General features: G+C 37.9%; 1 protein-coding gene across 1 annotated transcript; it reads right to left on the reverse strand.

Moving 5' to 3' along the window:
• Window positions 1-3,651: 3,651 nt before the first annotated feature.
• ARL9 (ARF like GTPase 9) lies at window positions 3,652-16,975 on the reverse strand. Its single transcript, XM_034410874.3, has 4 exons — window positions 16,683-16,975; window positions 11,057-11,225; window positions 10,146-10,321; window positions 3,652-6,152 (listed from the first exon to the last, which is right to left on the reverse strand). The coding sequence occupies exons 1-4, from the start codon at window positions 16,860-16,862 to the stop codon at window positions 5,973-5,975; spliced, it is 705 nt and encodes a 234-aa protein (XP_034266765.1). The 5' UTR covers window positions 16,863-16,975; the 3' UTR covers window positions 3,652-5,972.
• Window positions 16,976-17,549: the final 574 nt, after the last annotated feature.

The raw sequence follows: 17,549 nt of genomic DNA on the forward strand, positions 1-17,549 counted from the left end.
TTTCCGTCGCCACGGCAACCTGGGGAATCACTGCCGGTTGTTTCTCTTTCTTTGAACTTACTTTCTGTGCCGCGGGAGGGCGCGTAGGATCTGCCCTGGTGTTATTTTTAACAGTGCAAACAGTCCAGTCACTTCGGCTCGGCCTTCGATCTAATTGCTTTTCTATGCAAGAGGATTCTGTGCAATTATTTTATTCTAATTATTTCCTTCCCTCTGTTAATACATCTTAACATGAATATTTACTATCCGTCTGTTTGCAGTGCCTCTAAAACAAGCGTTTCTCAACCTAAGCAGCTTTAAGCCACATGGGCTTCAACTCCCAGAATCCCTCAGTCAATATGCAACCATGGAGTTGAAATTCACATGACTTAAAATTTGCTGGAATTGAGAAACACTGCTCTAAAAATCTGAAAACCAAGGAAAGGAAGTCAAGACATTTCTATCACCTTGAGGATGCATTCATCTTAGTAAAAAGAAGAAGTGATCATTGCAGGGAACATGGTACAATACTTTTATGCAGTGGTGGGTTTCAAAAATTTTTACTGCCGGTTCTTTGAATGTGGCTTGGTGGGCGTGGCATAGTTTGGTGGGCGTGGGACGGGAATGATACTGTAAAATCTCCATTCCGTCCCCAATCCAGGGGAAGTTTACTGTAAAATCCCCATTTCCTCCCAATCAGCTGGGATTTGGGAGGCAGAGAATAGATGGGGGTGGAGCCAGTCATAATTTTTACTACCGGTTCTCTAGAACAGGTCAGAACCTGCTGAAACCCACCTCTGCTTTTATGTCAGTAAAATGCACAATTAAAGAAAAATATTCTGATTTAATTAAAAAAAAAGTTTTCACATTCAAACAGAAAACATTTCTAGAAAAGTTTGGTAAAATTTTTATTCTTACAAAAATTTTTAAAAGTTTTTTTATCTTGTTTTAAAAGCAAAAGCAGTGTCTTGTGTTACATTTTCTTGCCAATGTCAATGTAACTTGGCACTACTACCACCACCAAATATTTCTTAAATGAATTTTATTGCATTGATGAAAATACCTCTGCTGAAAATTGCAATGATACTGAATGGGACTAGATCACAGGAGCCACTAAGTTTCTCCAGGCAAAGCCATTATAAGTTGTGAAAGATAATAATGTCACAGTGAAGCAAAGAATGAGAGGATTAATACCACCCTTTCTCCACCGTTAATATTTCACAGGAAATGTTTCCCATTAATTGTCCCTGCCCCCAATTCATAGGGGCACTTTTACACTGAAATATCCAGGTTTTCAGTCTTAAGACAGAAAACTGGGTGGAGGAACTGTTTTAAAACATTACCACGCTATTTTAAAAGATGACAACCCATTTTTGAAGATTGGGTTTTGACCTCTTGGGTCATTCTGGCTGATGCTTTAAAAGTGACAGCTGGTTATGTGAAAATCAAAAAAAGAAGGTGCTTGGTATTGCATCTGAATTGGCTGAGACCTTGTAATCACAAAGCCAGATTCATCTTTTCACAAACAGCTTTGACCACAACTTTTCTGAGTGGACTATAAAGTTATTACAACAATAAAAACAAAACATATAATGTAAGAAAAATAAAGACGCTATCCCAATGTTATATGGGGTACTTAAACTTTTCAAGACATAAATTCTTCAAGGAATTTATATTAAGACTACTAGTATTATTAAATGACCAATCAATGAAACTAACAGAAATACAAAGCCATGAGACAGCATGGCAAATAAATTATATAATACAATATAAAAATAGGAGATAAGAACAATGAGCTATCTAAAATATATCAAAATTGTTAATGTTTGTAAAACTAAAATAAAATGTCACCGTGAGCTTATAGCTTGTGGAACCAAGGTATATTTGTTACAAATGGAACAAAGTGGCATGATTGGTAGTCTAGTGGATGTTTAAGGTGCTTCCTGCTTAACAACCCTTATTTAGCAGCCATTTGAACAGTGGTACTTTTGCCTAGTCCTGAAATTCCTACCAGTTTAGCATCCTGCACTCAGGCGGTCAGCACTTGCAACTTTATTTGCTGATTTCCGACAAAGCAATGGAGAACCTGGCAGGAGGTTACAAATGGCAACCGTGTGATGTCCTTGCTTAATGATTGCAATGATTTCCTTAACCACAACAACTGGAGTGCCAGAATTGTCCTTGTTAATCAAAGGTTATTTGTATAACCCTGTATAGATAACTCCAGTTTATTGATGTCAGCCCAGAGCAGATTTTCATACTGTAGTTAACAGAACAAAATAGAGCTATTGAGTAACATTGGTACCAGAGCTCAGATATGAGATGCTTATCTTGTCTGATAGAACATTTAGCACAGGAGAATTAAGCCAGCATGCAGGACCTGTAAAACAGGCATTATAATAAAACACCCTCAACTGCCTCTTATTTTTCCTCTTCACTCTTGACTTAATCAACTGGTTAATTTTCCATTTAACAAGGGACTTAAGATGTATTCTAAAGATACCTAAACTCGAGAGTATAGTAGTTGATATCAAGAAATTCCCTAGAACAGGACATTGTAACACCTAGGCATCTATGAACGCTTTTTGAATTACAGGTAAGATGGATGTATCATCTGTGTACAAGAGGATTGAAATAAGTTAGTGGGCAGGTGTTGGGAGCAGTGGCACTCTGGTTTAAAAAGAGCTACATCAATGTCATTTATACAGAAGTTAAACAAGGGGTCAAGGTTACAGCACTGTTTGACCTCTTTGTGGACAGAGTTGTTAAATTGCCATTACGATTGCCTCTAACCTGTGTTGCATTTTGATGTAGCAAAATTATCAATTTGACAAGTGATGATCAATGGATGCTTGCTACAGGTAATTTCCTCATAGACTCTCTCAAGGGCCTAAATGAGAGCAACATTAGGCTAGGAATACTTTTCAGCCAAATGGTGCAGAATTGCACTGATCCATGGTGGAATATCCTGATCCAAAGTATGCTAGTTCAGGGGCTAAGACAGTGATGGCTAACCTTTTCCGGACTGAGTTTCCCAAAGCGCATGCACGCCTGAATGCGCACCCCTGCACCCCCAAAATGCAATGCATGTGCAGTCCCCGCACAAGTGCCCCACCCCACCTCGCATGCGCATGTGCCCTCCCCCACACCCAACAAATGCACGGCAGAGATCCGAATACCAGCTGGCCGGCGGGAGGCACATGTGCACATGTGCAGTGGAGCTAAACTGGGGCAATAGCTTATGTGCCATCAGAGAGGGCGCTGCGTGCCACCTTTGGCACATGTGCCATAGTTTCGCCATCACAGGGCCAAGATATTCTCCGAATACATAGAGTCTATAAACATTTATAGTCAAAAATTGAGCATAGAATTTACTAATTACCGGCATTAATTTAATTAGGCAATAATTAATTGGTTTTGCCCATCACCTTACTTGTATAATAATTCTTACTTGAAGAATTATTAATGGCACTAAGTAGGAGAATTAATACAGAGACCCACCAATAAGGATTTGTTTTCAACCATTCTGGCATAATCCTATTTTTACCTGGGGTGTACCATTTTTAAACCAAGAAAATCAGTTTTAGATCTCTGTTTGTGTGAAGCTGGGGACCAATCTGGGCATGGATCAGATATGGTGAGCCAAGAGAATTACTACCAAAGGGTGCAGAGTAAGTTACCAAAATATTTTGTCTTTATTCTAAAAATATGAAGTCATTAGCACTGGGATCAGTGCTAGATGCCAGAACAATCATCCTTATTAATTACTGCCTGTTGGAACTCTATCTCATTAATGCATAGTACTGTATTTTCTCTCTAAGGAATTTTTTCACCATTCTTTTATTACCAGAAATGTTTCATGATAGGGAGAATCATTGCCAAACTGAGCACTTCTATAAACTGGGTTAGTATAGCCTTCACTCGAACACTATTCTTACAAACCAAGGTTTGGGTTGTTTATTTGAACAATGGGTTGGAGTTTGATTAGGCAGTTCTAAGGTAAATCAGTCACTTTTTTGAACAGTGGCAAAAAATGTTAGAAGTATCCTTGATTGTACCAATGATTTGTTTCAAATGGTTGATCTACAATTTAAGAAATTAGGTTGCAGCATTTTAGTAGTGTTTCTTACTTTCTTTTCCAGGATTCCTTCTCACTTTTAAAACTTACAAAGAACCCCAAAATAGCTGTTACTTGCACAGATTACATTCATCAACATTTACTGTATTAAAAATTAAAATGGACATGTGCTACTGTTAACTGCTTCATTTCATTTGATGGCATTTTAATAAGCGTATTGTTTTTCAACATAAACTGTCACATAATTTTGATTTTGCAGACTCCTGAAAGGATCACACTTTGAGAAACACTGTACTAGACTGTATTGTCTGGTACCTATCAGATGAGTGACAAAGCAGATGGGGCAAAATTGAGGGGCAGTTGTCTTCATTCTGTAGACTCAAGGAAAAGGAATCTATTAATGATAAGTGATTACTGTCAAGATGGAAGTTAATACTAAAATTTAAACAGTAAGGGACTGAATCTTCAGAAATCAGCATGAACTCTACAACACAAGTTCCTCTAGAGTCCCAAAAAGGTGAGTTTACCCTATCACCTGGAGTAGACCTATGAAGACCTTCAGGGCAAATTTTATCAATTGAAGCAAACCCCTCTCTATTCATTCTCATATCAATTCTCTCTCATTCTCCATATCAATGTTTTTTATCTTTAGATTTCCAATGAACCAACCCGATTAGGCAGAAGTCTGGGATGTTAAAATGCTGGAGCACGGTCTCATTGGCTCCTATGCTACCATTAAAATCTCCTCCTATTATTAATACTGGCCTTGGAATTTGGTCATTTGATTGAAAAGCCAGTTTTGAACAAGATCTCATTTCTCTTAATTTTAGAAATATGACTCTGAGGGATTAAACAGTAAATAAACATTAGTGAAGAAATTGGTAGAACCAAATTTTAAAGGAGATGCTAACTGAACACACACTTAAGTTGGTGAAATGTGGGCATGCAGTTTACAGGTAGTGGAGATTAAGATGTTTGTATCTCCTAGACTTTTTCCAGGATGTTTTCTGTCCCTAACATTTAGACCTTCCAATGGTGCCCAATCACTTCTGTAATCAAGTCCATCATCTTTGCTGCCAATTATCGTCTTTTTTCCTCAACATTTTCCAGCATTATAGACTTCTCAATGGTCCATCTTATGTTTAAAATAGAATTTGAATTTGGTCATTTGTGCCTCAAGTGAGGGCTTTAGATTTTTCTGTAAACCATAAATTTGTTTTCTTGTCTAATCGTATTTCCAGAGGCCTCCTCGAACTTCAAAGTCCAAAGTATCAATACTATATCCTATTTTTTTAATTCCAGGATTGAATTCAGCAATACTGTTAATGAACAAAACTGAGATAATACTAAGAAAACTGTGGAGTAGTTCTGCTTAATTATTCTTCCTTGGAGTGTCCCAAAGAAAGATCAGGAATAGGTATAGGTATAGGTATATATTCCATTAAATTTTTCTCAAGTATGAAAATAATTTATAACCTCTACAGTTATTTGAACATGAAATCTCTAGTCCCTAAAACACTCATAAGGTATAATATTTTCTCTATGCCCTATATATAAGAGATAATCAGTATTTAGCCAGGCTAGAAACTTTGGCCTCCTCTGAAATGCTACACAATAGTTTTTTTTTTTTAAAAGGAAAGCTGACACAGAAATATGCATTGAAATTGAAGGAGTGATCAAATATGAAACCTAGAAAAAGAAATACATATTATATATAGAAATGTTGGGCTCTCAGAGCGTACTACCCTTCTTTTCTGCTAAAGCACTTCTAAACAAAACATCATTTCTTTCCATTTCAAAACCATTTTCATAGCAATTCTGTATCTGGGGTTTGATCGCCATCAAGATTAGAAGAGACGCTACTCATAGTTGCTATTACATGTCCCCTATTATGGCATTCCATTCCGTCTCATTATCACAGAATTTCTGACACCAGCTGTGTAATCAGTTCCCGGGTATCTTTCAAGCCGGAAGAGATCTCTAAGCCCTCCTTTGCCACATGTGTACCAATCAGAAATATCTTCCTTTCGTCTCCAATTTCAGATAAAGCCAAAGCGTCATGAATGTCTGTGATACAATATGCATCTGCAAGATCCTGTCCGACAAAAGAAAGAAACATATTAATCTATTCAGTTTGGCTTTTTTAAAGCAGGGTTGCAATAATCTCGTTCACAGACCTGTCAAAACACCTAGTAAAATTCTGAAGAAACAATATTCCCAGGGGCAAAGAATTTATTATTCTATTATACAAGCTTTTCATGGGATGGTTTCTTCACACTAGATATAAGTAAACTAAATTAAAATTAGTTTAATTAATTAGACTAATTTTCAAAAAAGACCAAATTTACAGCTGACATTTGGGCCACTCTTGCTATCATGTCCCAGAAGCAGCATTTCTCTGTTGTTCAAGCACTGGGGGAGATCTGTAGGACAGTGGTAGATGCATAAGAAATCCAACAAACTTGTAGGAAATTCTCTCCAAATCTTAGCTTTCATATCTGTTGTCTATTTAGATACAGATGCAATATGGAAACACTTGTCTTCTTCCATTATTTCTTTTCAATCTACATTGCTGCAATTTCTTGAGGGTATCTCATCCAAGTTTTAACCAGATCTGACTCTATTTAACTTTCCCGTATAAGATCAATGTTCCTTACATGAAATCTTTTCTGAAGGGAATCTTCCCGATGGTTTTTTTCCATTGAATTTATAAGTGACAGTACATACTGAAATATTTCTCACGGTGGTATTTAAATTTATTAGCTTTATTCCTGAAAGAATAAAAATCAAGATGATCTTTTCTCTTTCAGCCCTACAAAGGAAATAATAGCAAACTAGTGCCAAAAGAAAACTGCAAGGACTAATTCAGGCAGTAACCAGCAGTTAACAATGACTGAAAGTGTGTGTTGACACACATATAAAAGATTAAAAATCCACTGTGTTTGATAAGATTCTCTGAGATAGCCTTTTGATGGATATGAATTCAGCAGTCTCTTGCTGTATGATGCTGGAGAAATTGGATTGCTCTAAGATAGCAATTTTAAATTCTGTAATTGAATATCCTAATGGATTAAAATGCTGTAATATTACTTTGTCCTCTGTTGAACAGTATCGGATCATTTCAATTACTATTCCATCTGTTTTATCTCTGAAGTCTGGAGCAACTGATCCCATCTTCAAAAGGCTTGTGCTTAATGCAATCCTTTTCTTTGTGCACAATGGAACCCTGTGACAACTTAGCCTACACCTGCATCTTAACTGGTCCTGTACAGATTTTTTTGTGTCAGAAAAGATAAAATCAGCTAGCAAGCCTTGTGGTAAAGAAAGGTTATCTGCCTGGATCTTTTCAGTTTCAAGTTCTAAGTTCACAGTTCTTACCTGTAAGACAAAACACAAAAGGGTAGTCCTTTATTGCTGCCGCCCCCCCCCCCCGCTGAGAAACTAAACCCCAAATGAGAGTCAAGCAAAATTAATCTTGATTAATCATCTAAATATGGCATAAGACTTTTTGTATGTGATAGATACCTTGCTTCAAGGTTCCTTGTTTTTCTTATTGGTTTGATAACATGACTTGTAAATTGACTAGATGGATTTGCTTTTTGCATATTGCTATTATAATTTTACTGATTAGCAACTATCTTAAAAGAGAAAATAAGTAAGTAGATTCCACCAAAATAATACAGAGGAGATGGATGGATCCTTTCCTTTTTTTCTTTTCCATAAAATTTTTTATTTTTATTTCTCATAAACATATTTAAGTGCACAGTCTCTTATCCATCATTAATCATTGATCATTCATTTTATCCTTTAATTTTCATTTTTATTTGTTCGGGACTGCTTTTTACCATTTCCTCTTCTTTGTTTTACCAATCTTTCCTCCTCTTCTTCCATCCTCTTCCTTCTTCTGTTCCTTTCTACTTTCTTCGTTCTTCCTCTCCTCCCCTTCTACCTCCCCTCCCCTTCCCCCACTCCTCTTCTTCCTCCCTTTCTAACCCTCTCTCCTACTCTTCTTTCCCCTCCCTTTTCTTCCTCTCCTTTTCCCTCTTCTATCCCTCTCTCTTTCCTCTCGTCTCCCCTCCTTCCCTCTTTCTATTCCTCTCTCCTTTCCCAATCCTTTGTTGTATCCATTTTCAATTTAATCTAGAATGGTATTCGAGCAACCCTGATTTTCTATTTACATATATCTTCATTTCAAATTCTTTTTTGTTTAATAATTACATCTGTTTTATCATTCATGTACACTTTTATAATAACACTTTTTTTCTTTCCCCCCTTCCCCCTTTTCCATTTACCTAGGCATCATCTGAGTTTCTATTCTTTTTATTGTCTTTTCTCTTATTTGTCTTTTCCCTATCCACTTCATCTCTCTATATTTATATGGCTCCTTTCCTATCTGCAGCAATAATGCCCCCATAGATTGACAGTAGATGATTTCTGCTCAGCATTTGTATTGCGAGACCTCACAAGTTTCTATTCTTTCTCTGCTGCTCTTTACCGCTGTAGGAAGCTGCTGAGATGATAATTTTGATATTTATCAAAAAAAAAATTTGTCATCAGTTTTTAGATAACATTGAACCTTTACTTCTCTTGGACATCTGAATCAGAAGAGGCTCTCTCTATTGGTATTTGAGAGTTGCTTGAAAGCTGTTATTGGCCACAGATAGTCTTTGATTTATGACCACATTTGAGACTTCTTGTTCAGTGAGGCAGTTCTTAAGTGAACCACACCTTATTTTAAAACCTTTTTTGCTGTGGTCATTGAGCGAATCAATGAGTTCATTAAGCGAAGCAAATCTGGCTTCCCCCACTGACTTTAGTTATCAGAAGCCATCAGAAAGTTAAAAATGGTGATCATATGGCCCTGGGGTGCTGCAACCATCATAAATCTATGCCGCTTGCCAAGGGCCCTAATTCTGATCATGTGACCACAAGAGACACTGTATGACTGTTGTAAGTGTGAGCATAACTCAGGGCCGCAATAACTCTGAATGGTCGCTAAATAAATGGTTGTACGTTGAGGACTACCTGCATGCAACTACTAACAAAAGCAGAATCCAAGTAACTTAGAAGGTAAACTGCACTATAAAAAAAAATACATTTTACAGGATTTTAGAATATATTTGCTCATTCCACCAGGAGACAACTAGGAAAAATATTAGAATGGAAGCTGGAAACTTTTGAAGACCAAACATTACCTAACACGCTACTGTTAGCTGTCTTTGGCAAATATCTTAGTAAATGCTATCACATCGTGACATTTGTCTCAACAATTGTCTCTTTAACTTTGAGATAAAGTCCAATGATTTTCCAGATTTAAATAATCCAGACTACAGTAATGATACCAGAGAATATAGTATTTAGGTTTTATAGATAGAAATCACATATGTTTTGCCATGTGTAAGTACAGGTGGTCTGTAAAACATGGGTCAGAAAGCTTGTCAGGGATTTGAAGCCACTGTCCTGTCCTACTACTATGCGCCTATATGGAGACCCAGTTTGGTGTAGTGGATAACGCACCAGGCTAGAAACTGGGAGACCATGAATTTTAGTCCAGTTTTAGGCATAAAGCTTAGCTGGGTCAGCTTGGCCAGTTATTCTTCTCAATCCCAAGAAACTTTAAGAAGAAAACTACCTTCAAAAAATCTTTGCAAGAAAACTATAGGGACTAGACCAGATGGTCACCAGTCATCAAGACTTGAGTTGAAGTCACAAAACAAACAAACAATGCTACCTAACCATATACTATTAGTGCATCATGATATACAGTAGTATAGTAGCTAGGCTGCTGACTTTGATCGAGAACTGCTGGGCTCATATTTTGCTAGAAATGAAAACCAAAGTATTGGTTTGACCAAACTATTAATTTTACTTACAGAACAGCGTAAATAATAATGCGATACCATTAATAAGACAAATTGATTATAACCAATGACCACAACTCTGTGTCACAGGTGAAACTGATCCTTTTTTTTCTGCACTGAACCATTACAGAAATTATTGAATGATACTCTTGTTATAGAATTAAGGTTTCTCACACACTCACCAGAAAGGTACCATTTCTGCTCTGGGTTCTACAGTTTATATTTACCTGCTTATTGGCTAGAATCATTACTGGCAACGTAGAATTATTCTGGACCAACTGATGAAGAAGTGTTTTTGCAACTGGGAAGCGTTCATGATCTGCTGAGTCTACAACATAGATCAGCAGCAGGACTCTCGGCATATACATCTTCCAATACTCTCTTAAAGACTCACTGCCCCCAACTGTAAATCAATAATATAGAAAAACAATCAGCAATTATCAATTAAAACTCCCATCAGCATAGTAAAACTTTCAACAGAAGGCAGCTGCGTTTCATACTCATTTCACAGAAATGCTGAAGTACATGATAGAAAATCTTCCCAAAATTTATCAAGCATAATTCAAAATATAGCAGAAAAACACTAAGGTTAAAGCACACACATTCAACTGGAATTAAGATATAGAATAAAAAATGATAATACCAAACGTTGGGATGGATCTTATGACACAGCAGTTTTTAAATTGAATGTGTGTGTGTAAAAATAAAACCTTGTTTGACCCAAATCATATTCTTCTAAACTTGTCCCCTCATTCCATAGTTTAACCCTTTAAAAGTAAAAAGCTAAGTATAGGAATCAAGACCCAACAGGATATAATCTACTGAGTTTTATAATTCCTATCTTCATTAGTATGCCTTTTTTGTAATAATTATACAAAGGTAACATACCGGTAATTATTATAACACATTTTAAAGTATTCCTAGTATTTTAGTTCAATGAAGAAAATAGCTTAATTTTACTAGATATATTGTATTGGCTTATATAAAGCAATTATATTTATTGGAAACAAAACTTTAACATACCCAGTATTTTATCAGGGAAATGGAGGGGGAGATTTTTACAGCACTGTTTCGTTGAGAAGACATAAAATAGATGATTTTTTTAAAAAAATGTTTCTTATAAATTAGATATGCTTACTTTCTAGGAATTCCATCTTTGTTTCCTCTGTATTGACACACACTGCATTGAAACCTTTGGTGGGAACTGTGTTGCGCTTTACATGGTTAGTTGCTAGTGAATAGAGAACACTGGTTTTTCCAGCCCCATCTAAGCCTAGAACCAATATTTGCTTGTTGGATGGTTTATCCTACAAAATACAAGACCAAACAATTATCAGAAAAGACAGTTATTTAGTAGACATTTGAACAAATAAAATAATGGAGTGATGATTATGTGGTCAACTTTACTTACTAGTGACTGACCATATATATTATACCGACTACATATAAATTGGGCTAGAATTCCAGGTCAGCATAGTTACATTATTCAATGTAAGTACCTATCAAATGTTCTAATTAGATTTGTTTTGGCTACTTCAACATAAAATTGTTACAAGTGACAAAAGGTGTTTAGAAACTGAAATAGCTAATTTTCCAAATGTTGTTATAGCAATTGTTGAATGGTAGTTCACTGTTTCTGATCTTAATTGGAATAGCTAGGTGGGTTGGCAGATAATTAAAGAGTTCTCAGCAGACACGTAAAAGCAGAAAAGTTCTTCTAGAAATCTGGACATTAGAAAGCTACATAAATGGACTATAATTACAGACAAGCCTATAAACAGCTATCCAAAATATGCATATTACTCTGAAAATTATACTGATATTATAATTTACAGCTGAGATAGGTATCTGGTGATCCTCTAGTGCACGGATGTCAAACTTGCCATGTCACATTGCCGTCACGTGACTTTTCATGACATTTTCCCCATTGGCGGAGCTAGGTAGGAATGGCCCGCAGGCCACCAGTTTGACATCCCTGCTCTAGTGGTTACTAAACTTCAAGTCCTGGCAGCCAATAAAACCAAGGATGCTTTGAGCTATAGCTCTACAAATCCAGTCTTCTTGGAATTTGGGCTGCCTTAACAAATCAAACGTATAATAACAAAATCCAGAGGGTCAAATGTTTCCCACCCTAAAAAATCATAATGGTTACCAAATCCATCAACAGTAACATATCAAAACAGACAAACCAGTCTTCTCAATCTAAAATCTTTCAATCTACCTTTAAATCAAAATTCCATAGGCCTCAGCCAATAAGGGCAAATATTATAAAGGTATGAAGAATGGATGTGCAAAAGATACTAGGATGTTGGAAAGGCAACTGAAGCAAAAATGGCCTCCTTCATTAATTTGCCTCCACGGCATGTAACCAGCCAACAAAGAGAACAGACTTTTGGATTTCCCTCTATCAATAAGAATAGCAGTTACTGATAGCCATCTCATAATGGAAACTTGTTTTTTTCGTAGACATCCATAGTAAAGCCAGATACAAAATAGTAGAGGAAACAGGAAACAGAGCTACTTGTGAACAATAAACTAGGCTGGTTTACATGCAAATACAAAATTATTTGTCAGTTATTATACATGTGAATAGCAACCACACAAAGAAGAAAAAGTAAAACCATTTTTTAAACAACTGAACAATGCCAGATGGAAAAGTCCTGTTGATTTGGTCTAATTTTTTTCTCTCCATTTTTATATGCCGCCCTTCTCCGGAGACTCAGGGCGGCTTACAATGCGTTAAGCAATAGCCTTCATCTTTTGTATATTTTTATACAAAGTCAGCTTATTGCCCCCACAAACCGGGTCCTCATTTTACCCACCTTAGAAAGGATGGAAGGCTGAGTCGACCTTGAGCCTGGTGAGAATTGAACTCGCAGTAATTGCAGGCAGCTGGATGTTAAATGCTGCCTTAGTAGGAGGCATTAGCCTCCTAAGCCACTCAGGCTCCTCAGGGTCTAGGACCGTGATGGTGAACCTATGGCACGCGTGCCACAGGTGGCACGCGGAGCCATATTAGTGGGAACGCCAGCTCAGCTCTGGGGCGCATGTGCGCGCCGGCCAGTTGATTTTCGGGCCTTCTGGGCCCACCAGAAGTAGGGAAACAGGCTGTTTCCTGCCTCTGGAGGGTCTGGGGGCGGAGTGGGGAAGGCCCGTTTTTCTTTCTTACCTGGCTCCAGATCCTCTCTGTGTATCTGGGAAGGGCGAAAACAGCCTTTCCCACTCCCTTGGAGGCCCTACGGAGGCTGAATTGAGAATTTCCCGACTCCTGGTGGGACCGGAAGTGATGTTTTTTCCTGTCCCCAGCCTCCAGAGACTCCTAGAGAGGCTCCTAGAGACTCCTAGAGAGGTTCTGGAGGCTGGGGACAGCAAAAAATGTCACTTCCTGTCCCACCGAGAGTTGGGAAATGGGCCCTTTCAGCCTCCGTAGGGCATCCAAGGGAGTGGGAAAGGCTGTTTTCACCCTTCCCAGATACACAGAGAGGATCTGGAACCAGGTAAGAAAGAAAAACGGGCCTACCAGGCCATCATGTGCCAGGAGGGGGGGAGCGCACGCATGCATGTGCGTGCACGACCCTCCCCCCCCTCCTGGCACGCGATGGCAAAAAGGTTAGCCATCACTGGTCTAGGATTATCAAAAATATCAATCTGGCTTCTACTGTATCTATTTGAGCTACAGCTGAGAATTGATTTATTTTTCCCTAGGTAGAAAGAGGCACTGATACTCTTGAACTGATAACAAAGCATCCAGCACTTGTCATGTTATCAAAATTATTAAACTAACAAATTTCTTGTTCAGAAGAATGGGGGATTCAATTTATAATTCCTTTTTAGGAAGATTCAATTTAATTATTTAAATCACAATTTATTTACTAGTCCAGAAAATTATGTCATTGATTCTAGCCAAAGTGCACTCTTGTTGATTGTTGTATCTCAATATACACACAGTATTTTAGGAGAGATGTAGATTCATTTAGCAATAGCACTTAGATTTATATATTCCCAGTAAAACTTCCCAGTGCTTTACAGCTGTCTCTAACTAGTTTACAGAGTCAGCATATTGCCCCCAACAATCTGGCTCCTCATTTTACCAACCTCAGAAGGATGGAAGGCTGAGTCAACCTTGAGCTGGTGAGAACTGAATTGCTGAACTGCAGGCAGCCGGCAGGCAGAAGTAGCCTGCAGTATTGCATTCGAATCACTGAGCCACCACGGCTCTTTAGGCAGAATTTATTTAATCAATTTTTATTTTAAAAAATGGAAGTAATCCGAGAGCTAGTTTGATCTTGTGGTTAGGACACCAGGTTAGAAACAGGGAGATTGTGAGTTCTAGTCCTGCCTTAGGTACGAAAGCCAGCTGGGTGACTTTGAGCCGGTCATTCCCTCTCTCAGCCCACTTCACCTCACAGAGTTATTGTTGTTGTGAGGAAAATAGAATGGAAAAGTATTAGACATGTTTGCTATGTTGAGTTATTTATAAAAATAATAAAGATGGGAAATAAAAACAAAGCAAGTCATTCAGAACTGAACTAGTTCCAGTTCAATTGCAGTAATTCTTGCAAATGTTTAGGGACATTTTTTGCTATTATATGCTAAAAAAACCACTAATTACCAGCTTTTAAATTGTGCTTATAGTCTTGTTTTTCTATTTTTGACAGGATAACTGTACTTTTCCCACCCAAAGGGTCAATTAAGATTCCTTGAAAGTTAACAATTGTTTTATTTTTATCCTGCCTTTATTTACAGACGCACATATATAAAATAAGATCAGATAAAACAGCATAAATTTGTTTAGAAAGCAGAGCAGTTCAAAAGCATGCAAATGCAAGTAGATAAATAGGTACCACATCAGTGGGAAAGTAACAGCACCCCATGATATTGTGCTGGCCACATGACCACAGAAATGTCTTTCGTCAGTGCTGGCTCAATGGCCTTGAAGCAGAGATGAGCATTGCCCTGATAGTCGGCAACGACTATAGTGAAATAAAATCCGCAGGAGTTCCTTTACTTTTTACCTTTTATTATAACAATAAGGGACTTAATCTCATTAGTCTGTCTGCTAGAACAACACAATTTTACTCATGTAACTGTGAATTAAGAGACTCAAAAAATAAAAAAGAAAAGTCACTCTGACAAAGATTGGAAAAATGGACAAAGATTCTAGGGTTGTTAAAAATGCCTTAAAGAGTATTGGGATCTTGTTCATATGATGCTTTTTAATCACACAATATGTGTGATAAATGATACTAAGCTTAATCTTCTGGAGTTTCATTTCATTGGGAAGATCTTAAGAAGCTGAATATTGCTAAGAACATTAATTATCAAGCGACGAATATTATATGGGTACACAACTGCAATGAAACAAACAATTCCAAATGGCTCACTATTAAGTTGATCTAGCATTCAAATTGCTAAGATACCAAGGTAAAACAAAGGAGGGCTAGCCCTCTGGAAGGTTTCTATTCTTATCTCTTTCCACTCTGCATTAATAGGATTCTACCTGACTGATTTTATCTAAGCCTTTCATGATCTCAAAAAGATAAATAAATCTGTAATGGTTAAGATTTATGTCTGCCTTCGGATAATTAAAAGGTATCAAGAGCTTACAAAATCTAGAGTTACAGTCTTGACCACTTTTCTTCCTCAATGTATTTGTTCCAAAAGCTAAGTTTGTATAAATTTACCTAGAGTAGAAAAACTACTAGTTGATATATAACTTTTTAGTAGCTCCTTATTTAAAAAAAAATCTTCAAATGGAATCAAGTTGTAATCAAGGCTGCAAACAAGAGTATCGTTGAAAAACAAAGTGATATGATTATCTTTGGTGGAACATTGAGATGCAAGAATTGTTTTTGTTTCCAAGGCCTGAGGCAAAACCCAAACAATTTCCAACAGATGAGGATCCAACAATAATAGAAATAAATGTCTCCACTGGAAAAATTAATGGGAAACCAGAGTTGAAATGTAACTTCTTGCCATATTTTTCAACACCTGCTCTTCTAATGCTGAACCTAACTAGCAGATCCCCGAACACCAATTATCCTGTTAGGATAGTGGTATATTGACACATTTACTCCCCAATTAATCTAATTAATTAAAATTTTAAATTAATTTAAATAAATTTAATCTAGTTTCATATAATTCCCCAATTAAATCTATTTTAAAATTCTTACAAATTATACCTTACAAAATTATGCCTTACAAAAACTTTTACAGATTATTTGTTTCGAGTGACTCTTGGAACCAAAATCAAACCGGCAGATTCTAAGCAAGGCAGGATAAAGGAAGATTTGTTTCGATTAATTCTTCTTTTATAACCTCCCATCAACAGTGTGGTCTGATCCCACCTGTACTTTACCCAGGAGCAAATGTTCTGACTTCCAGGAGGCTGACTCTCCCATATTTCAACCCAGCACCTAACTTTAAATTTAAACCAACAACCATCATCTTTTTTTAAAAGAAAAACACTTTTGCAAGGTTTTCCAGAAAGTAGATGTTGAATTAGTTTTGTTCCTCTTTCCGACCAGAACAGTTATAATGAGATTAGGAAAAATGTCCCAGAAACACAGTTCCCTCCAGAACCATTCTTCTTGAACTCCATTTGAGAAGGGAGAAGCAGCAAACACTTCACATTTTTTTTAAAGCAAAAAAAAAATTACAAGTAATTAGAGTTTTACCCGTTCGACTTCTACTGACAAGAACGGTGCCTAAATGCACGGGGCTCTACTTGCAGCCTTGGAAGTTAATTCCCACGCGTTCACTACCTGTCCCGCCGGCGGGCCTGTGCCTCCTTCTTGCACCCCGAGCCGGAGCCGAGACTGCTGATCTTCGCGTCCCGGAGGCTCTTGGGTGGATTGGTAATTGCGCCAAAGGGCGTAAGCGACCCCACCGGTGACGGCAACCGCCGTGCCCACGAAGGCGAATTGCCGCAGGCTGCCCGCCATGACCCCCGGGAGAAAAGAGCTCGGGCAGGGCAGGGCAGGGCAGGGCAGGGCGGGACAAGATCGGCGACGTTTACTTCGCTCCCGTCCGGTGCGAAGGCGGAGCCCAATTCCAAGGCCCGCCCCTTCTCGTTGGGGCTCCGCCCCCGCTGGGTCGACAACAGCCTGTGCCGGAAGGAAGGTTCCTGCCGTTTCTTTCAAGCGGAGGAGTCTTCGTATTATGTGAACAGGCATGTAGGAATTAGGACCTAAAGCACTACTGTCCTCTCCGCTCGTTTACGGAGCAGTTATTCCCGCTGAAGCAAGCAAGCGAGAGGGAGAAGTGAGAGCGTCTCTCTGATGCTCTGGGCAGCCAAAGAAAGGCTTGCTTTACTTGCGCAAGGCATGGCGTTTGCCTTCCCGACTCTGCACTAGTACGCAGTTTCTTTTTGTTTTTCTTTTAAATTAGGCAAGGAATGGCTTTACCACTTGATTCAAGAGTTCCAGCAATGCTATTGCCTGAGCGCGAATACAGATCATAGGACTCTAGGCTCTTTCTGAACACATTCAGTGTGTATATTTTCTACCCACCAAGAAAAAGCCATTACCAATTAAGACATTAAAAAAGTTTAAAATACTTCTGCAACGTTCATCATTGTTTTACTTATAACATAGCTATTGCAAGATGCATTGTTGCTTATAAACCTCTGT

The sequence above is a fragment of the Pantherophis guttatus genome, chromosome 2 (assembly GCF_059756535.1).
Source record: "Pantherophis guttatus breed Tessera chromosome 2, ASM5975653v1, whole genome shotgun sequence".
In the NCBI taxonomy this organism is placed as follows: Eukaryota; Metazoa; Chordata; class Lepidosauria; order Squamata; family Colubridae; genus Pantherophis; species Pantherophis guttatus.